The following is a 21,980-nucleotide window of genomic DNA, read 5'->3' as shown; positions in this document are numbered from 1 at the left end:
AAATCTCAGGCAAAGCAGCCCAGCTCAGACATCCCCCCCCTACCTGGGAAGTCTGACATTGGAGCGCTGCTGTTTCTCAGCTAAACTGTTGAGCAGGTCAGCTGTTAACAACATCCCTTTGTTTCAGGCCCTGTGTTGATCCTTCATGAGCTCTTGTAAGGAAACACAAATTTGCTTCTTGGCAAGTTCACTTACATTGTAGCCACTACTTTGTAGCAGGGACTTTTCATGGGAGAAATTGGTTAAATGACAGAACCAAGAAAGCAGAACTGAGCTGTATTCTTGGCTTGTTACCCATTCAAAATGATTATTTGGGCAAGTCAGAACTTCGCTTTGGTATAGCTTAATTTCAGATGCAGATAAAGAACTGCTACTTATCTAATTGCTAGACTTCGAATTAATTTTTCTAAGTGCTTTATTCTCTAATGAAAGACTGTATCCCTCATTTAAAAACTAAATATGTGATCCATGCTACAATTTTAGACAATTGTAGTAAGACAGATTTCAGCTGTTCCTTAACAGCATTTCATGTGACCCTGCGTTAGGCAGGTGGGAAGCCCCAGAGCAGTGTGCCATTGCCTAAGCTGACTGCCACAGTGCTGCAACAGAAAGGAAGTCAGAAAGCAGTTCTTGCTTAATGGCTCTCACAGCAGCAGTAGAACCAAGGTAGATCATTCCTCCTGCATTTGTAATGGTTGTAGTTCCATGTACCTAAACGTGGCAAGATGGCAGATTAGGGCACAATTGTATGTGAAATGCCTGCTTTTACCAAGCATGTAATTGATCTGTAGTATAATCTTTAATGTTTAAATGCTTCGTAGTGGTCTTACCTTAATGGGTGAACAAACCATAAACATTGTATTAGGATACAACATTTATAATAAAAATCTATAATGTTGCTAAGTGTCTTATGCTCAGTCTTCACTTACAGTATATTGAACACCAAGCCCCAATTCTTGGGTTTGGTGAAGAAATTACTGTGTGAAATGCAAATGCCTGTCTTTAAAACTATTTTTTTTCCCCAGGCTTTAAAATCCGCAGGCTGTTATTATATACAAGTCTTTGCACTTCCAGCTTTTATCAGGATACTTTTGCACTGGAATAGTTGTATTTCCTCTGAAGTCTGAGAAGTAAACTATGTACATCCATCGTGTTCTCGCTTCCGTTGTTGTACTTGGACAAACCCTGCTAAGAGTAAGTAATACAGCAAAATTGGTTTTGTTTCTCCCACAAAGCTCCTTTAAAAGGAGAACAACAGTGTGAGGTTTAATCTATTGACTCCATCTCTGGCATGGCTTGATTATATAATTCATTTTTTCTCCCTGCTTGCTGTTACATGAGATTGTTCCATAGCTACATTTGTAGATAGTTTAGCAGCAAACGGGTGGGGTTTTTTGGTTTTGTTTATGTCTATAGGGGAATGGAACATTTATAGTACAGGCCTGCAATAGCAGCACTCGGTCACCATTCTTTTATAAAAAGGACATTTTAGTAATTTCCACAAGATGGTAACAAAATGAAGACCACAAGCAAGATAAATGACCATTTCCTTGCATTTCAAAAGTCTGTCAAGGTAATACTGTCTCATGGACACAGAATTTTCTGTGGAACATCCCAAAAAATTACTAATGGGTTCAAATTATTTACCTGACATCTATGGGAATAGATAGTTGAGGACTGAAGTTTCTGCAGAGCCCTGTATCTCACCACTGATCAAGAGAGTTGAACCAGTTACTTGCTAGGATGTGCTTGGTCATGTCTTGCCACTGGATGACTCTTCTAACCTAATTTGGAAGCTCCACACAAAGGGATAAATCTGCCCTGAATGCCAGTAAAGACCAGGACTGAGGCAGTACACCAGGTCTTCACAGTCTTGATGCAAAATCAGGGGAAGCTGAACTTGGCATGTCACGACATGCCTTTTTCCTCTCTAAGAACAGTAATGTTTACTTTTCTTTTGATTGTGGACTTGAACAATAGTTACAGCAGACTACAAATAAACTTGTAAAACAAATACATTTAGAGAAAGAGGTCTGATTTGTGGCAACTACTAGACAAAGTGAATGTAACTGAAGTGCAGCTGGCACAAAATTTGATCTCTTGCATTCAATTTATTTAAAAAGCAAAATGCAAAAACTGTATCATTCACTGTTTTGTGGCTGTATTACACCATAAGTGTTTCACAGTTAATTTTAGACTTCAGTCCAAATTCCCTAAAAGGCTCAGTTTGGCTGAAAAAGAGAGAGGAAGCAGTGATTATCATTACATTACCCCTGCATCCCCTGGACTGTGTAACTCCCTGCTTCCAGATGGCCCATTTCTTTGTTTTCCCATATGCTGCCTTCTGTAACTCTGCCCGCTGCTAGCCACCAGGAACGTGCTGTGCCGTCAGAGCTTTCTGCTGCAGAGGTTCTTGCGAACCTTCTGGAACAGTGCACACACACTGTGCTTAATACTCTCCCCCATTATGCTGTGATCATGTCTGTGTGACAGGAGGACTCCTCTGGTTACAGTGTACTGCATGTTGGGCTCTAATTTTATTTCCCGCAAATAAAAGACTGACATGGCGTAAAGATTTTATTGGCTTGAATTTATGCATTATTGATGAATGATTTCATGGCATTTTGTTAAAAGGGAGGTGGTCTTAAGTGTCATGACTTCACCCATCCAAACTGATAAAAAGTGTAAAAAGTGAAATCATATCTCTCAAAGTTAACTGCTATTTAAAATCAGCTGAAATTGTCATGATATTTATTAAAAAAACCAAGTCTCCTAGGTTTTTAGCTCCAGGATAACATTTTCATGACTTTCATTTCAGTTATGTATTTTCAAGCTACAGTTTGGTCCTTTCTGGAAGGCAAGGAAAGGTGCATTATAAACATTAATGCCTTTCATTTTAGATCTGCAGGTCTGTGTAATAGCTTCAGCCTGATTCTTTGGGAAGATTTAATAAAAGCTGGAGGAAAGGGATCTTGTGAGAAACATCCACATATGGTGGTTAGGGAAGGCAAATTGATTCAATTTCATTTAGATTAGTGAACAAGATGACGCTTTTCACTGGTATAGCTATTCAAACACTCGGTGGGAGTGATCTAATGAATAAATTGAGAGTGTGCTGAGGTTAAGGGAACATGATAAATCCAATTTATAAGATACTGTTATGATGGTGAGCAAGTATTAGAGGCTATCATGAACAAGGGCTGTTTGTCAGGGGTTGTGTTCAAAGTTAAAGGGCTATAATCCTTACACATCATGCTTCTGTTACTGAACAGACACCAAATTTGCCACAGTGATTCCTCCCTGCAAGAGGATTTTACTTTTTGTAAAACTTAATGAAAAAGTGAACTTTATAAAGCTTCTACTCCTCTACGTTTTACTCAAGTAGAATTACAGACAGTAGCCCATAATAAATTGAACATCATATTCCCTCATCTTAGCAGTGAGGTTTACAGATGTTACCATTTCCAAATACAGTAACTTTCAAATAACAGTAATTTCCAAATACAATAATAACACTACCCCATTTAAGTAACAGAGTGCCTCTGTTAGCCATGCAAAGTAGGCAGAACAGCCACAGAGGTCAGTGACTGACACAATATCCACCAAGCACAGGACCCGCACAGTGTGAAAGCATCTTCCCTTCTGGTCAGGGGACAAACATGAACTGCACATTCCCTGAGGAAGTGGAGAGAACAGCAGTGTGTATAGTAAGAAAAATGTCGATGTTAGGGGAAAACTTACCAAAGAATTTACTGGTATTTTTATCACTGTGCTGGAACTGCAGGCTATGAACCTTAAATATTTCTCAGAAAGCTTTCTTTTTGATTTGGAAGGGAAGGCATATAAAAGCCACCCATACTGAGATGTAATTAATCTGCATACAGAGCCCTATGCAGACATTCTGCAAATAATACAGTTTCAGATAGTTTTCTTTTAAAAATATTTCAGTACATTCTTGTGTTGCATATTAAAAGTGTAAAACCTAAAAGAGAATTGATTAGTTCTTACTTAATGCCCAAAATAGCTAGACTCAACAAATCTATTTTATACAGTATCCTGTAAAATGAGTTCAGTGAACTGCAATGTAGAAATCTACAGCGAGGTGTTGTCCACCTTGATTACAGGCACAATCTAACATACTAAAAAGTAACAAAATAAAACTTCCAGTTTCTGAGGGATGCTGTACTGACTCTATGCCTCAGAAAGGAGCTGGGAATGACCTACCTGGAGCTAGTTACTTGTACAAAACGTGTCAGAGTAAGAAAGATTTTATGGTATCTGTCAATACTAAACCCTAACTGATACCAAAGCTAAAGGCAAGAGCAGGATTTTGATCAACAGAGAGGTTTACTCCTGGCTTTAGGACAGTCAAGGAGAAGAGAAAGGACACTCCTCTGGGAATGAGAAAATCAAATGTAAACTATATTGCAATGGACTGTGCAGGAGGCATCTATATTAAATAACATGAAACCCACATTTGAGCTTTTTGCTCCCTCTGGTGAAATGTTTTGGCAAGATATTAGCTATGAGTTATTGCCAGTCATTACCATGATCCACAGCCACACACAACTTGTGTTTCTGGAAAGACCCACAGGATCTGTGGGTACATGCTGAGGGTGCCAGTGCTGTGTCCTAAACACTGCTTCCTCATGACACCTGCCTTCACACAGCAACCTTTCTGAAGGCAGGTGGGAATACAGCTCCTCTCACTTTCTACCTTCCTTCAGCACTGCATTTTCAAGGCTGTTCATTTAAAGTCTATTAGTTTTCTGCATCAGTCAGAGGGAAAAAATGCCCTGGCAATCTGAGAGGCCTCCACTCTCCACATTCAATCCAGCCAGCCACCTCTTGGAAAAATGAGCACTAACAGGCTATATTTTTAGAAAATACCTGGTTTTCTTTGCTGCAGTTATCCAAATGCAGACATGAGAAGGACCTGATCATGCCATTTTCTCAGCCTGATGTGTAATAACTTAGGACAAAGCAACAGGAGATTGTGGCTGATCTGTGAATCTTGATTTAAGAAGAGATCTGCTGCTGTTGCTGAGTTCCCCAAAAGGAGCTGAGGAAGATAGGTGCCACCTCATTGCCACCTTGGTGTTGTTGCCCTGCCAGCAAACCCCACCTGAGAAGAGCTCTCCCTGCTGTCCTACCGGCCAGCACCAGAACATAGCCACCCTCAGTGGCTGAAGAGCTGGCTTTCCCTCCCTTGACATCATGTTGTGCGAAGGCTGAGGTACACAGGTTCAGAAGCAGCCATCCCAATTCCATACAACCCTCGCCCAGTCCTTACAGCCTTCCACAACCCTTACACCATTTTCAAGCTCAGTCCTTTTTTCTACCGGCACTAGCAACACCTGCGTTACCACAGTCCGTGATGGACCCAACTGTCTCTTTCAGCACAATAAGTGCCACTTGCTGGTTCTTGCTACAACCAGAGCTGACAGTCCTGTGAAGGCACAAAGGAGTGCATGAGCTGTGAGGAAGAGCAGCAATAGGAAAAGGCAAGTTTTGGTACCCAAATGAAGGAGAGGGAATCGCCAACCCACGGCAGGACTCATTCACCGTGTCAGCAGTCTCTTATTCAGAAGTTGCATTCTTTGAGCTGCTGAACTTGTCATCTCATGGCCCAGTTTCAGCCATCAAGAAGTTATTCACATTAGTCTCCGTTTTCTTCTGTTTATAATCCACCTCATGACTCCACTCCATGCCTGAACAATTCTGATCCTCTCCCTGGCCTCACACCCACACATTTCAAGTAACTGTTGACTGCTGACTTCCCAGTGACTCACCGCCTGGCCAGCCTATTCACTGTATGTTCAGCTATTGCATCTCTTAAGGCACCATCAACATACAAAAATATTTTATAAAACTCCACCGGGGCTGCTTTTAAAATAGCAGATGTAACATACTCATTTGGGTTTCCTCCAGAAAGATTACAGACTTGCCGTGTTTACTCAACAGAAGTGTAAGGGCTGAAGCACCACTTTCCTGTAGACGTCTGCCTTACGAAGGTTCACAGGCATCTGCCTCTTCGCCAACTTCAGCACCTTCCTCATCCTCCTTGCTATTTGTCTGAGCCTTCTGCAGAAGTCTGGGCCCTGCCAAGCCAATAACCAGAGCTCCAATTGGAGCAGTGATCAAGATAGCTAAGAAAGCTACTGTCAGCACATCCATTCCATACTTTTCCAGTTGCTCATCCTGATGACTTCTCGCTGTATCCAGGGCAAGGGAACCTATTGCAGCCTGCAGGAAAGAAAACATTGCTCAGATGGTGCAGGTAACCTTTAGCACTGAAAGAAGAAAAAAAGGGACTAATCATCAGTCAGCATTTAAAATAAATTTGACATTTTTGGTTTCTTTCAACCCATTTGTTTCTAGGCAGTACATAGAAAAGTAAATGTTGTATTACACCTGAGAACAATTTTTACTTGGGTACACATCGAATTTCCTAAGCTAATGAGTTTATCTGGGTGGTTCCCTCCTGTGAGGAACATTGCTTAGCTGCCATCTTATTCACATTTCTGTAGTATGTGTGATTAATGAAACGGGCCAGTATACTGCCTGTTGCAGCTGTTAAAATGCCACACTTTGAAAATGTGTCCTGAAAGCAGTCAACTAGTAGCAGCTTCTGAAAATTTAGTTCACAAATCTTGTAATAATCCTTGCCTGTTCAGATTATTAACTTTTGTTTGCAAGTAATCATGCTATTGAGGCAAAGTCTACATCACTTAACAATCACTGAAATAAAGGAGCTGGAATGCAGTCGGCCTGAGGCTTTTCTAGGGTCAGAGTACCCCTTACCAAACAATCACAAATTGAAAACCTATTCTGAGCCTCTGGTGTGACTGTCCCTGCAGACACATCATGTGTAAGAGCTTTTACCTTTGTTTTGGGAGTTCTCAGAATCTGTATGTAAAGGGACAGTAATCTGCAGTAGCTGAGAAACAGTTAAACTTCCTGTGATGTATGTACAATTCGTTGTCATTATTAAGAGTACAACCCAGGATGCAAGCAAAACACCTTCATGTAGAAGGATCTCCATATGCTTTTCAAGCAGACTTAGCATGGTTTAGAATATGAACTGTCCATACACTACGCTGCTAATAACTGAGCCTGATCCTCTCCCTGTTCTCCATGCTAGCTGTGAGAAGCTTTGCTAAGTACAACAGATTTAGCTTGGAATGAGAGCAATGTTGGACTGTTTACCTGGACAGTGGCTTTGGGAATCCATGCCAATGAGACAAATACTTTCTCCTTGAAATTAAACCCAGCAAAACACACCATCAGGAACGTTGCTATGATTCGCACAACTAGGGCAATGCTTAATGTAGCAACACAGAGCCCTGCAACAAAGACAAACACTTCTCAGTACTTTTGTGCATAGGTGCCTGAGGGGAATAAGCTTCCCAAAACTGTAGCTTTACAGTTGGGCTGGATTTTGGTTTCGGAGGGTTTTTTTTGGGGGGGTCAGCCATAGTCTGCTTTGCTTTAGTTTTCCTTATAGAGATTCTCTGGAAGCCAGTAGTGAAAGCTGGATAATTAGGGAATGATCTTACCAACAGTTTCAGGTCTAAGAGATGTAACAGATACTTCTGCTCCAATTAAACCAAAAAGAAAAGGTTGAAAGATATTCCATGCAACTGCAACAATTTTTTCTACTTCTCTCTGCAATGAAAAAAAAAAGAATCTGTAAATTCCCCAAAATACGGTCAAGTAGACACAACATTTAATTAATCAAAAGACAAAGTGAAAATGTATCCTAAAGATTGTCCAGAATTGCTCCTCCTTCTTTGACCTAATACTAAAAGTTTTAAAATCACTTGCACACTGTTCAAAGGTCAGAGTGTGTCTAGCTCTGGTAGTAAATAAATGCTTCCTATCTCAAGAAGTGGTATAAATCACTGATGTCTGAACAGTAACAAAGCAGTTTGCAGACAAGAGGAGAAAAATAAAGCATAGTTGATTTTTAGTATTGAGGAAGATGTAATTTGAACAGCTTTGCCATGAAGTTTCTGATCCTTTGGGAACTGCATGCTTAAAGATGTTCTTCCATTTGTATCTGAGCAGAGTCAAACACTCAAAAGTCTCAGTCATGACATAACTCTGCTCGTGCTGCGCTCAGTTAGAGGCCTGTCTCCAAGTGAGCAGGAGCAAAGTTAGACCAAGCAAGTCTGAAATCCCATACTAGTAAGTGCTGAACTTTCTAGTGTGATGTACTGTATGAGGAAAAGCCATCTTTTTGCCTTGTGCTTGAACTTTACACTTAACAATTTTCCTAAAACAACTGCTGCTAGGATAAACAGGAATCTTGCACTTCTGTGAAAAGGTACACATAGCATATCTAATAGCACTTCTTTTTCATTTAAGTGGGTTCTACAGTAACAAATGAACCTTCAGGCTGGAGTGTGTGGAAAGTACAAGTGCAGTGCTCTGTCACTTAATAATCAATACAGGGCCTAGACATGTCATGTCCTCAGTGTTCTCTCTGGGACTGATCCTGCAACTTTCTTGATCTTCAGTCAATGGAATGGTAGAGGACCGTAATACATAAACACCTTCTAACCTTAGAGAGAAGGAGGTGGAAAGATACAGACTTGTGAACCTTTTTTGTTGTTTGCCTCATTTCTCCTTGTTATCTCACCCTTTTCTTATTCTGGCAAAAAAATAACAGATGTTAGCATTATTTCAGACTGTTACTGCCCGTTTAATTGTTCTAGCAATAGGTACCATCTTCCTTGTTCTCTGTGGACAGTATGTGCCAAGTGACTTCCACCAAGGACAGTAAGAGGCAGTGGCCTTTGAGAAACCCAGCAGAAAACCTTGGCAATATATTGAGTACAGAGTATGCAGACATCTCAAACCGTATCTGATATAAAAGAGCTAAGGCATTTGAAATCAACATCCTTAAGGCCAAGAAGCTTCATTCACTGATCAAAAGAATTTAAACTAAGCATTTATAGACTGTATATACTCTTTCAAGGTCCTTCCTTGTCAGTTGTATTGTCCTTAGTAGTTAAGCCCCAAGAAGAGTTTTTCTTCTAAAATTGGACAACAATGTAATGCTTTAAATAGAACCCATGGCTTCTTTTTCATTGTTTTAATAAACCTTGAGATCTTACTGAAGTCAGGGTCTAGATGGGGATAATAATGTGGACTCTGCTATATCTGATCCCCTTTCCTTTCTTCTTTTCCCCTTCTCCTACTGCATGTTGCAAAGCTACAGCTGTGGAGAGAAAGATACCCTTAAAACATTAAGTGTAGATGGTATCAAGCAAAAGAGGCAGTGAGACATGCCAAGGTACAGAATTGCAGCGGGGCAGCAACAGTAGAAGGAAGCAGGCTTAGTAGCTAAGAGAAAGTGACTAATAAGCAGTCTTCTGTACGGTTTTTGTATGACCTTATATCACCATCTACTGTGGGCCCCCTGCTTTCTGATTTATCCAGAATACACTGGCTGAGATTTGGGAAAGATGAGAGAGGATGGTTAATTACTGTTTTCCATTTCAGCCCCCCCCAAACCACAGGGAACAAACCCTCACAGTTTTCAGGCCATGTGCACAACTGTTTGTAAATTTTACCATAAAGTGACTGTGTAAGGTCACAGACACTCATAGAGCTGAGACATAAAGCTCTGGATTCCTAGTCAAGTGCCTTGACAACTCAATCTCCTTTATGTGGCTTATGATGTCTAAGAAAAGCTTGTGAGCATTTCTCTGTCAGTATGTTAGGCTTTGTATCAATATATATTCACATACATGGTAACTTTCTGTCATGTTAAATGTTAAAGACTTCCAAAATAAACATAGAATTTTTTTAAAATCCATACACCCCCTAATGCTTCATAAATGCATCATTTACCACTACTGACAGAAATTCAGACTCCTGCACATTCAAAGGAGTTTTTCTATGGTATGCTTCGTTATGTAAACATTCACCTTTTCATCAGACCATCCCACACCTGCAACAAAAGCTAAGACTAATGTGCAGAGCCCTCCTGATCCAGGGAAGCCAAAGTAGATGCTGCCAAAAACAGCAAACATGGACAGTCCAAGTACAAAATATGATCTCTTCCATGCCAGAGATGCCTGCAGCCAGAGACAAACAAAAAATAAATTTAGTTTAGAAATGGAGGAAAAAGGTTACTTCTGTTAATTTTGAAAATAAAAAATTGAAAATAAAAATTGCCATTAACCACTGTGAAAGAATTGAACCTTTCAAGTGAGAGCTGAAGTGCTTAGTTGAGTTGAGGGGTTTTTTTGGACATTAATTCCTAAGAAATTTAAATTTTTGAATTATTTTTTTTTCCTCTGCCCATCCAAAATCTTATTGCCAATCGGCTTTTTGTATCACAAAGAACATGATGCTTTATTGTAACGGCCCTGCTTCAATGCTTTGATCACAGGATTTTCTCTCAGTGCAAGTACTAGAAAGGTTTAGCCAAGGAGAAGTGAAATCCTTGCCACTAGATGTTTTCAAGGACAAGTCAAACATTTTCAGGTACAGACTAGTTTTATTTGATCCAGTCTCACAGCAGACAGTTATATCTCTGCCATTGTTCCCCATTTCTATTTATCTGTTTAGGTCCTGTACTGCACTTCTTAGGTTATTTATCAAGAAGAAAATGTGGTCCCATGAGGGCAGCAGATGCTTTGCATGTGATTTCAGTGGTCCAGAACACATCTACTTTCTTCCACAATTTTCTGTTCACTTAATAGCCCCTTGATTGTAAATGAATCTACCACTTTATATGTTTAATTTTTATTGAAAGTAGCACACTCTAATTAGCGCTAATGATATGCCCAATCACTTAAGTCTACAATCTGTCTGCTTTACTTGTTTTTAATCTTAGGCCTGCAGGAAACATCTCATAGAAGTAAATATGTCACAAATCAAACTAATTGGTGATTATTCTACTGTCTGAAATGGGTATGAGACCCTTTCTCCTTTACTTGTGGACATTTCTACCACCTTCAGCGAGAGCAGGATGTTAACTGGTTTCCAAACTCTGCACCAGGAAGGACTATGAGACCATACATTTTTATTGTTGCAGTAAACAAGTATTCACCTATAAAACACATCCTCACTTGACAAGCTTTGTAACCTGGAAGCTGTTAGTGCTGTACAAAGCCTTCCCCAAAACCAGCTTCACATGAAGCTTGGAAATGAATAACTTAAGAACATAATCCCTTAGCAAAGATTCTCTATTTTAAAAGGTTTTTTTACTGTGTTTTTACCTGATCATGGCTTGGGAAATATCTAACAAACATTCCCAGAATCCCCCCAGCTGCTATGCCAACAGCAACCTCTAGCACTCCACGGAGCACGTTGTACAGAGTAGAACCTATTTGGCAAAAGAAAAACGGGTTCAGTAAGCCATACGAAGGCCCTTCGCATACAAACCACACCGTAGACCTACAAGGGTGATTCCAGACAGTGTCTGCTTTAAATTACTCGGGGACAAAGGGGTTCAGGAGGGAACCTATGGGCCTGAAGGAACTGGATAGTACAACTTTCTCTGAAAGCTCATGCCAAGAAAGTGTGCCAGAGAAGCCAGGGAAAGAGCCACTGTGAGAACAGAGCCAAACCCAGGGAAATTTGAAAGCATTATGCTGTGCATGCAGGGACCAGACTTGGCAGCTAGATAGGGAAAAATGTTCTCTGAAAGTTTTTGTGACCCACAACTCGGAGCAGACAATGTTACACCAAGACTTCTGATGATGGGTAATCTCCCTCTCAATATTCAAGTCCATATGTGAACTTTATAAGAAAATGTCATTACGTTACAAACCAGTCAATCATAATAGAGCACACATTCTTCAAAATATCCCTGTCCTGGATTTCACCACATACAGATTAAGCAGCATACCGGAAGAGAAAGCCATCCCAAGGCAAGTGTTGAAGCCTGTGATAGCCATAATGTCATCAATGCTGCCAGCTGCCATTAGCAAAGTTGGGACACCTTTCTCCACCCCATATCCCCCAGCTTGTAAAATCAGCATTGAGGGAACCACCACAGCAGGGGAGACTGCACCTAGAACAAAACTGAAAACACAGAGGTTCAGCCTCTCTTAAAAAGAAAGCACTGAACTAAAAAACTTCGAAATATTCTGACCCCAATTCTCTTAAAATATAAATAGACCTTTACATAAGGTATTACCTTTCCCTGCTAATTACAAGCAGGGATATTTCTATGCAGATCTGCAATCAGCTCTGACTTCCTGCCCAACTCAACAGTATTAAAAGTAAAGGGCTCCACATACTAAGACTTAAGTCAACACTGCAGGCCAGTTATACTCCCTGATACATGCCTTGATTGCCCCATTTAGGAACCTGGTCTAGACATGCTTATGACTCAGTAGCGCAGTTCCTCATAAAAATCAGCATGTGGAGAGAAGTAGTTCATCCATCTTGCTCCAGTATGTGTCCAGATCAATTCCACCAGTTTAGATAAAACTAGTTGGAAAAGGTTTCCTCTTCAAGGATATTACTCCAGAATATAACATGCCATATCCTCATCCTTGACTTGTGACAGGAAGACTGTCGTACATGCATCTCTCTATGAGGAAATTCTGAATTCCAGTATGAAGATTCTCCAAATTGTGGTATCATTTTCTGTCCCTAAATGTCCCCTGTGCTGTGGTAAAAGACTCAGGGATTGCACCATCCTTCTTCCTTCTTCAAGCATTCAGATCACGAACACAGAAGAATAATGATGCAAGTACTCCTCCACAGCCTGGAAATGTGACCTTTAAATTAGCCACAGAGCCAGACACGAATGGTAAGCAAACAACCACATGGGCTAAGCAGACCTTCCTAACTGGCATTACACTGAGGTCTCTCCTTGGCACGGATAACTAACTGCTCTTGGATCATTTAACTGTAGCATGAAAACAGGCACCTTTGTCATACAAGAGAAAAGAGAATACGTTACCCTAATATAAATCCCCATTGCCATGGCAAATGCATGAACAAGTAGGCAAGAACAGCAGCTGTGCATGTTTCTGATATGCACGGTCCAAAAGAAAGCCGTAAACAGACTGCTTTGAGCTTCTTAAGAGCCTGCAATATACAAGCACATTCAGACATTAGTATTGGTACCCCTCTGAGCTGCAGTGCAGGATGTGACAGCTTTACATGGCACAATTGGCTTTGATAAAAAACTCCAAGCGTGGCAGTGAAACTCACTGAATCTAGGTTCAGCAAGGTTCTGGAGTGTCACAGGAAGGAGTGGCAGAAAATTCTGTTTGGCTTCTTGTGCAGGGCAAACTAAATGTGAGAGCACTGAGATCCATTTGAAAACTGCACCCTCAACACAGCTGACTTACCCATAGCTACTTGAGGTCATTTGCTCTAGCCACAAAAGATTTCGCTATGATGCCACAAGTTACACAAGCATACCCAAAAAATTATCTCAAAATCCAGGAACAAATCATGGAAAGTCACAGAACTCCATAAACTTGGCACAAGGAGCCAACCAACCATCTCTTTCAGCTGTCTTTCACTTGATATCCAGAACATATTAAGTTCCATTTGGCTCAGCAATGTCTATTCAAAAACGTCTTTAAAACAGAGTATTTACTTGCAATGGCTGCCTTTAATATCTAGTCACAAACATGACTCTGCTAGAACAGGTCCCCAGTTTTAACATGGGGGAAAAAAAAGTAAAAATCAGAGAGTTGCACTTTTTACCAGCAGAGTTTATCCCAGCATAATTAGGGCTTGCTAGAGCCCTTGCTTAGGGTTGGGTTCACCAGAGCAACTGACATCTCTGTCTTCACAGATTCAATTACATGAGGAACAATTGTAACTGCATCAAAGCACTGCTACATACAGAGTTCAAATGACAGTTTCGATTGCTACATGGGAGAAAAATGACCCAAAGATCAAGTTCCCTTGGCAAAAAGAGATGTAATGGAAGGAAAAGTCTCTGACAACACAGAGTCCACGATCATTTAAGCTTCAATGTCTTGGAAAAAGAGATGATTGTAATCTAGAAAACCAGGCATTTTTCAAGAATGACAAAACCCTATTTTCCTAAATATCTGAAGCACTGGCAACTTCCTAGTTTTTCTCAGTTAAGAAAAATCAGTTTAGTTGTTCTGAACTAGCTATACTTGACCTAAGTTTTAGATAAACTTTAAGTGGTCCCTTAAACAGATAGGGGCCAAAATGTTACAGCTTTATTTCAGGTTATTTTTGATCAAGCAAAACCTTGCCCTTATTAATTTATGGAACACCACATTTCATAGTGTGCAGAGGAAGACTATTTTTTTGTTCACAGGAGTGTTATGGTCTTCATTGGGATGTGAAGCATTGCTTCTGTAATGCAGCAGGACTCAGCTTTGCAATTAATATATTTGTATTAAAATGGCAATGATTCAAAAAGAAAAGAGTAAAAAATGCACACAGATTTGGATTTTTTGGCTGGTTGAGTTTTTCTGATTTCTGTCAACACAAGGAACATTCTTTTTCAAGGATTGGGGATCCCTTCCATTACTTGTTTTAGTTTGTCAGTATAAACTGACAGGGAGTTTGTCAGGGAGTGAAAACTTCCTGACAGACCATGATGGAGCACGTAGCCTCAAGATGTTCTGCTCACAAAATTCAGGAAATTTATTTAAGGCGAGGGGGAAAATAGTAATAAAATCAGTTTCCTTCAGGTGTTTTTTGGATTGCTCGCCTACTCTCCAAATCCAACTGCTAATATTAACATACATATGACTATACAATGCTTTCTGTAATGATCTAATTTGCAGATTCTCTAAGGCTGAACAGTTCAGTGTTTTTAACAGAACTAATAATTCAGATTTTTTTGAGGGCTGTTGTATACTTTGCTTCAGACAAATGGCTGGTGCCATACCTTTGGATCCAGGCCAAGTCCTGCTCGGGTCAAGATAACTGACAGAGCAATATTCCTCAGTGCAGAAGACCAGCGCAGGTTTATCTGGACAATGTCACTAATGAATGGGGTATTTCGGATGAGGAAACCAGCAAGTAGCATCCCTTAAATGAAAGCAAATAGGCTCCTTTCAAACGATTTGTTTTTATTGCCCAAGAAAAGCTTGCATAGAATTCTTAAAAATAGACACCATATTATGTATTTATGAGAGACAAAGAAGCAATCCATGTTCTGAATTATTAGCCATGTTTTAACAATGGGAACAGAAGCATGGAAAGAGAGAGACACGTTTAAAGCAATAAAAGTGGCCTAAGAACAAACCAGGTCACCAATGAATAAACCCGCAGGATGCTGACATGTAGCTTTAGTGCGAGTCAACAGAATTCAGCTCTCTTCACCAGGTGTGGGTCATACTTACCATAAGCCAAACCACCTCTGTATCCTTAAAGATATTTTTCTTGTTAGCTTGTTTGAACATGAAAAGAGTAAGATCATCTAGTACCGTGTATTTACCTCAGAAGTTGGAAATCTAAAAAAATCCTCTTAGGTGTAAGAAGGTGTGAGGTTTAGACTGGATATTAGGAAGCATTTCTTTACAGAACGGGTATTGGAACGGGCATTGGAATGGGCTGCCCAGGGCAGTGGTGGAGTCCCTGTCCCTGAAGGCATTTAAGAGTCAGGTTGGGGCTTAGGGATATGGTGTAGTTGAGAATGGTCAGTGTGAGCTTAATGGTTGGACTAGATGATCTTCAAGGTCTTTTCCAACCTAGATGATTCTGTGATTCTGTGAAAAGCAGGTATCACAGGAACCATAATGTTGAGTTCATTGGGAAATATAATTTAAAACAGCTAATTGTGGACTAACTTAAGACATTTTAAAATACTCTGGCAACATGACTTTATACAGAGGGGGGAAAAAAAGTGAGAAAAAACCAGGAACTTGGTCTTATCCTCTATGTGAACTACCTGCAAGATCCAACCTTTTGCAAATATTAGCAAAACTGTCTAATTGGAGACTTCCTGCAAAGCTATCAAAACTGTAGTTCTGGAAGGATACAGAAAAGTCCAGTAAAGTTCACTTTAAATGTATTATAGATCTGCAATGATTCATTGTAGGTCCTGATGATTCAAAGATACATTTTTGTGACATAGTTTTATATTAGCCTCCTTAAGAAACAGGAAACCAAAAAAGAGAAAATGTAAACACACTGTGCTCAGTTTGGTCCCAGCTTGGTGTGAGCCTTGCCTGTGAACTTGATTTGATCTGGAACACACTAAACTTTCAAACATTGCTCTTCCCACCACCTCTCCGAAAAAAAACAGTGGCATAATTAATCTGCGGTACCTCATGACAATTATATCAGGCTAGCATCATGATCACATGCTCTTTGCAATGTTTGCATGAGGTCCAAATCACTGGAGCTACCCTGATCTACTTAACAAAGCAAAAAACTCCACCTCAGACCTTCACTGTTCTGTTCCATGTTGCCTGCTGCAGAAACCTCTCTGCAATGGATACCTAAAATACACTGTGTGACTGTTTCAGGAGCAATTTAATTCATTTTTTTCCCGAGACAGAGGCTCACTATAAGGTGCTTAAGTGCTTAGCCAGCCACATTATGCTCAACTGCACCTAGCACAAGTGGATTAAAGGCACGTAAGAGTACAAAATGTGTATTTTTAGTGTAAAAAAGAATATTCAAAGATACTGTGTATCTCTTCTTCCAATTTGTAGATTTCTCTAATTTTTCTCAAAGACTTGGGATCTGAACAATGAACTCTGTCCTAAGCAACTCAACAGACATGTGCTGTCACGCTTAAGTTTCTGTTGTTCATTATTACCTGTCCGACAAGCAGTTTCATGCCTAACTCGTAACTCTTAGATACAGACGTAATTAAAAATAAGCACAATCCAAATGGTCAGAAACGTCTTTTTTTTTTTTTTTTTTTTTTTTAAGGGGGGTGTTTACTTAAAAAGGGCAGACTTCTTGTGTATTACATTCTATATTCATATTATTGCAGGCATGCATGCTATATGAAAAACTTCCCTCCCTCTCATTTGAATTTTTTCTTGCTCGTGAAACTAAGCAGTGCAAGAACGTGTGTACTGCCTGGATGGAGCCGTGTATGAAGCTATCGATCCCTTCTGTAAGCAGTGCTACTGCGTGAGGCACACCACCAGCTATGCACGTTACAAAATCACATCCGTGAACTACAGGCAGGTATTTGTAGCCCGCCGGGCCATGAAGTTTTACTGTCTGTCAGCTGCTTTACTCGCTTCTGCGCTAAGCCTAAGGGGGCAGTATACAGCTGGTGAAAAGAACCCGGAGCTTCATTTTTCAACTTCGTTGACATTACAGCACTTCACAATATTGTACTGATCTAACCAAAACCTCCTCTAGAAAATAAGTCTGAAAAGGTTCTGATGATGTCAGAATCAATTTAATTTTCATCTCCCACTTCTATTTTGCATTTTTATGTAAAATAAAATATGATGTTGATGTGAACAACAGTGTTATAATTGTTTCAAAATAACTCTCTTCAGAAGAAATGCACACTCCTTGTGGTGAATTTCTCAGGTTTCAGTTATCTTGAGATAAAGGAAGAAGAAAGAAATTGTTCTGGATTGCCAGTAGTAGGAAATCCCTGTAGTGGTTTTTTTGGAAGACATTTTTGCTGCGTGAGATATGTGCGGAACAGCTCAGCAATAATTTCCTTATGAATTAATTATTCTACTATAAAAGGAGGTCAGATTAAGACTCCTGTTGAGGAATATTAAACTCAAATTTTAAGTAACTCTGACAGAGGGGACTGAAGGAAAATAACCTTTGAATCTGTAGGTATACAGTTCTCTTGTCCCCCAGAGAATTAAGAGGAGAGCCTTAGCAATACACAGGAAATTTCACTTGAACCAGTTTGGAGAATTTTGCACCTTCTCAGAGAGGAGCAGATAAAAGTCACTTGGAAAAGCCACAGAATTTGAGTGTGATGCAGTCTGCTTGTTCCCACTGCAAACATCCCTAGCATGCAGATACTACTTGACAGTTTAAACAATATAAATATGCAGGAAGAAGGAAGGATATCTTACCCAGAAGAGCAGGGAGAGGGGGTAGTGTTCGTATTTTAATGAATCCAAAAATTTTACCTCCAATGACAGCAAAAAAATAAAGAAAGAGAATTCCAAACAGATTTCCACCTGGGAGACACTCAGTCCCAGTGATGGACCAAACCACAGCCCAAACCAGGATCACGATTACCACTGAAAAAAAACAAGAAATATTCATATTTCATCATCTCTCAGGGACGACTTTGCTATTAGATCACATTTTTTTTCTACTAATGCAAAAGGTACCATTGACTTCCAGAACTAAAACCACTTCCCTTAAAAATCAGGTTTTTGCATTAGTAGAAAATGTGTTTAACCTCTGATGCTCCCTAAACTGATCTGATTTTATAGATGCTAAGATACTTCAAAAAATGGTAACAGGAACATCATTAGTGACCAAAAACTACTGAGTGAGCCTTGGGCCACTGTGAAAAGCACTAAACAGGTCCCAAACTAAAAGCAAATACTTTCACTAACTTATCTTGCATTTGCCCATCTTTCTTCAGTTACTTCAGAATTGCAGTAAGAACCTGCTGCTCTACAGCCTGGCACACCTTCAAGCTAATGAATGCAGCTCCAGTCCAATTTTTAAAGGAATTTAAGTACATTTTTTTTGGCTGGGTGTGCTTGTGCAATATATTGCCATCCTTGGGGAAAAAAATCTGAAGAAGGTCATGTCTCTGGACAGCCTGAAGTAGTACAGATACTTCCCTTGATCAAAGAGGATAATACACAAGGAAAAAAAAATGCCTGAAAAATATGAGAACATTAAGTGAAAATATTATAAAATCTGTGAAAATATTACCCTCTTTCCAGATTTCCCAAATCTGTTCCTATAGTTATCCAACAAGAACAGACATGCATAGATATAAAAGCAGAAGACTGAAGGATAGGAAAAAATGTGTTGAACAAATCCCTCTTCTCATAAGATCATCATAAGAAGATGTATAGCATTTTCAGATCGTATTTTTCTTAATCCTATTTGAGGGTGACAGGTGGCAAAGGGAAAACCAGTAGATTTCCAAACATAAAAGCCTAAGGATCCCAAGCAAGAGAGAACGGAGGCTTTGGAAGCAGTCACAACCACAGGAAGTGTATTTTGTTAGGAAAAGTCTGAAATAACTGGTTAGCCAGGCACTCCCTTCTGCGAGACTTCAGTGTAGGGCAAATCTTAACCAGAATGGGTCTGTTTGCTTTATCGTTAGGATTCTTGGCTTTGCAAGCCTGGGGTATTAAGGAACAAAAGAAGGTATCACTGCAAAGTCTCAGATTTGTTGTCTCAAGTCAACAAAAAGCCATCCAGCCTGCCAAACATACCACTGTGTTTGTAATCATCTTAGTGCTCTCACACCAAAACGAACTGTCAAGATGAAAATTAGGAGGTCTTTCTGCTGATGAAAACAGTTTGTAATGCAAAAACATACCTACTATGTTAAACACAGAAGAGAGGATGGAAGAGCAAAAACTATACATTCAAATCTTTGTTTCACCTCTTATTTTTTTGCTGCTAAAACACTGAAACAAAGGTGTGATATGGTAAAACATAGCCACTTCCCTTCATTATTTTCAAGGACAATGGACAGATATAATCACATCCAGAGAAACAAGTACTTCATTTGCCATTACTCATTTTAATTTTTCTTACATACCATTTGTCACTGTTTGGGCCAGTAAACCCTGAGGAGGACAAGTAAATATTTGTCTCCATGTTCTTGCAGGTATTGAAGACCCTGCTACTGGTTCTGGAAGTTGCTGAGCACGATTCAAGAGAGCAGTTTCTTCTGTTTGTATATTCCCATCAGTACCTTTGGCACCTACTGTTGGTCCCTCCTGAATGAAAACAATGAGACTCTCTCAGAAGTGGCATGCCTGAAGTAGTGTACAAGACCCGAAATCATCTGCAATGCACTAGATCCACACTGTCTACAGATGACTACGTTAACAGCTTTGGAGTAAATTGGGGGTTTTTTGTTATGTGTCTGTTTTCACACAGCACAAAGAACTGCATATGAGAGACTGCAGAACATTGGCCTTCTTATTGGCAACTGACAGGACTACTGTCACAATAGAAATAGCACCTGTTCCAGCAACAGTATCAGCATATCTGGTGAAGAAACAACATTAACAGGCCAGGTTCACCTTATCTTGTATACATACTAAATATTTATTAATATTTTCTACAATTTTATAAGGTTCTGTTTCCAGGCTAAATTTTGCAATACAATGCATGACTAGCATCATTCCAGTGAGACAAGTGTCTAATATAATTCCTAAAAAACTTTGGTTGCAACACCTTGAACCGAAATAACAAAACCTACTCATGATTAGACAAAGATGAAAGAGAACAGCTGGTCAGTGCAAGCATTACTCACATGATCCATTGCTGGAAGGCTCAAGCTGGTAAGTCAAGATAGAGATGGAGAGATACCACCCTGGGAGTTACTTCCTTGAAGAATGGTTCCCTGAAGCTGTTATCTTATACTGGTCCATCTGCTTATCCATATTCATAGCCAAAGCCCTTTTTGACCATTTTTGGGTATGTGTCTCACTTCACTTTAGCGTCCTTATTTTTGACAAGTTAATCATCTACCTTCTCTTATGATTATTCACCTTCATGTCAGCTCATTGTCACAGCATAGACATGGAATTCTTGCCTATACTGTGGTTTGGCCCTCTTCCAGTAACAGTTCCACATTCCTGATTATTCTTCGTTCTCATCTCTCTCTCTAGACAGATATATATATCCCTTACTCAGAGTCACAGTTGGAACACAAATCTTGTGAGCTTTCAGCGTGGAGTTACTTGCTTATCCACCCTGTGATTCTGTGATCACCAGCTACCCATGTGTATAAAGACATGCCATACAGTACTTACCTTTACAGTCAATACTACATGTTTACTCTAAAGTGCCTTTTATGTTAAGAATTTTATTCTTACTTGCATTTACTGCATATCTTTTTTAAAGCCATAGAAGTTTCCAATAACACTGGAAATATACATGCAGAAATTTAAAACTGTGGGGTTTTTCTATTTTTGTTAGATAAGAAAAGGAAAATGAACAACTTTCAGCAAGTGGACAAATGGGCACAATTTGAAAGCAAGGAAGCAATCTTAAGTCCACGTAGTTCTCTTCCATAGCTGATTATAAAACATATGCTGATGCATTTTCCACTTCAAGCCGAAATTGCAACCACAGATTTACAGCAATCTAACATACTACAGATTTTTAAAAGCTGAACATTTGTTAATTTTAAGCAATTCCCACTGAGGAGATTTCTATTTGCATTCCCTTCAGATGTATGGATTTTAACAGATGTAGGAAGAAAAAGGAAAGGGAGGCTTCCCTCTGATGCAAATCGTACCTTGAGATCTGAATTACTTCACTTTGCTCATGCATGGGAATCATGCCATTTCTCTCACATACTGATGGTTCAGAATCTTCATCATCATTTGCAATATTCTCTTTTACCATTGTTGCAAACCCAAGGAAAGCAGTAAACACAGAAAACTTAGAGAGAAGCAAAAATACCATTTCCCAGATAGAAGACTTCTCAGAAGTTGCCTCCTTCCCCACAGATCAGGTGAAAAAACTCTCACAGCCCAATTTGGAATTCTGCCTGCAACATTAGTTTTTTGCATGCCTGTGTATGCTGTATGTAAGAACAACAGATAGAAACTAACAGAAGAACAGTATCAAGCTTACAAAGTCAAGCACTAAACAAAATTTTAAAAATCAGAGTTTTAGAATCATGGTGATCTGTACTAACCTATTATTTCCCTCTTAAAAGTATGGCTGTTATATATATATATTTGTGCCTCCTATCAGCAGAAGATAAAAGGTTATTTGTTGTCAATACCAGTTACCGGGACCATTAGTTCTGAAAGTGTCACAGGCCCTGTGTGCATGGCAGTGCAAACAACCATTTCATAAAGCTAAGAACAACAACTACAGTTTCTAAAGAATACACACAA

At 39.6% G+C, this 21,980-nt stretch overlaps 1 protein-coding gene across 1 annotated transcript; it reads right to left on the bottom strand.

Moving 5' to 3' along the window:
* Nucleotides 1-4,637: 4,637 nt before the first annotated feature.
* LOC141960291 (sodium/hydrogen exchanger 9B2-like) lies at nt 4,638-21,480 on the bottom strand. Its single transcript, XM_074905505.1, has 11 exons — nt 21,388-21,480; nt 19,658-19,838; nt 17,991-18,161; nt 14,864-15,006; nt 12,935-13,062; nt 11,870-12,045; nt 11,238-11,344; nt 9,939-10,088; nt 7,560-7,668; nt 7,210-7,346; nt 4,638-6,246 (listed from the first exon to the last, which is right to left on the bottom strand). The coding sequence occupies exons 1-11, from the start codon at nt 21,478-21,480 to the stop codon at nt 6,007-6,009; spliced, it is 1,635 nt and encodes a 544-aa protein (XP_074761606.1). The 3' UTR covers nt 4,638-6,006.
* Nucleotides 21,481-21,980: the final 500 nt, after the last annotated feature.

This window comes from Athene noctua, chromosome 4 (assembly GCF_965140245.1).
Source record: "Athene noctua chromosome 4, bAthNoc1.hap1.1, whole genome shotgun sequence".
NCBI lineage: Eukaryota > Metazoa > Chordata > Aves > Strigiformes > Strigidae > Athene > Athene noctua.
This window is presented reverse-complemented; position numbering and strand designations above follow the sequence as displayed.

Bases quoted from the DNA above. Each gene is read 5' to 3' on its own strand.
- LOC141960291 (XM_074905505.1), bottom strand. From the start codon at position 21,480: ATGGTAAAAGAGAATATTGCAAATGATGATGAAGATTCTGAACCATCA. The intron at 13,063-14,863 runs GTATGGCACCAG...TGTATATTGCAG, and splicing joins GACTTGGCCTGGATCCAAAG to GCTCTTAAGAAGCTCAAAGC. The intron at 7,669-9,938 runs GTGAATGTTTAC...TTTTCATTGCAG, and splicing joins TGGGATGGTCTGATGAAAAG to AGAGAAGTAGAAAAAATTGT.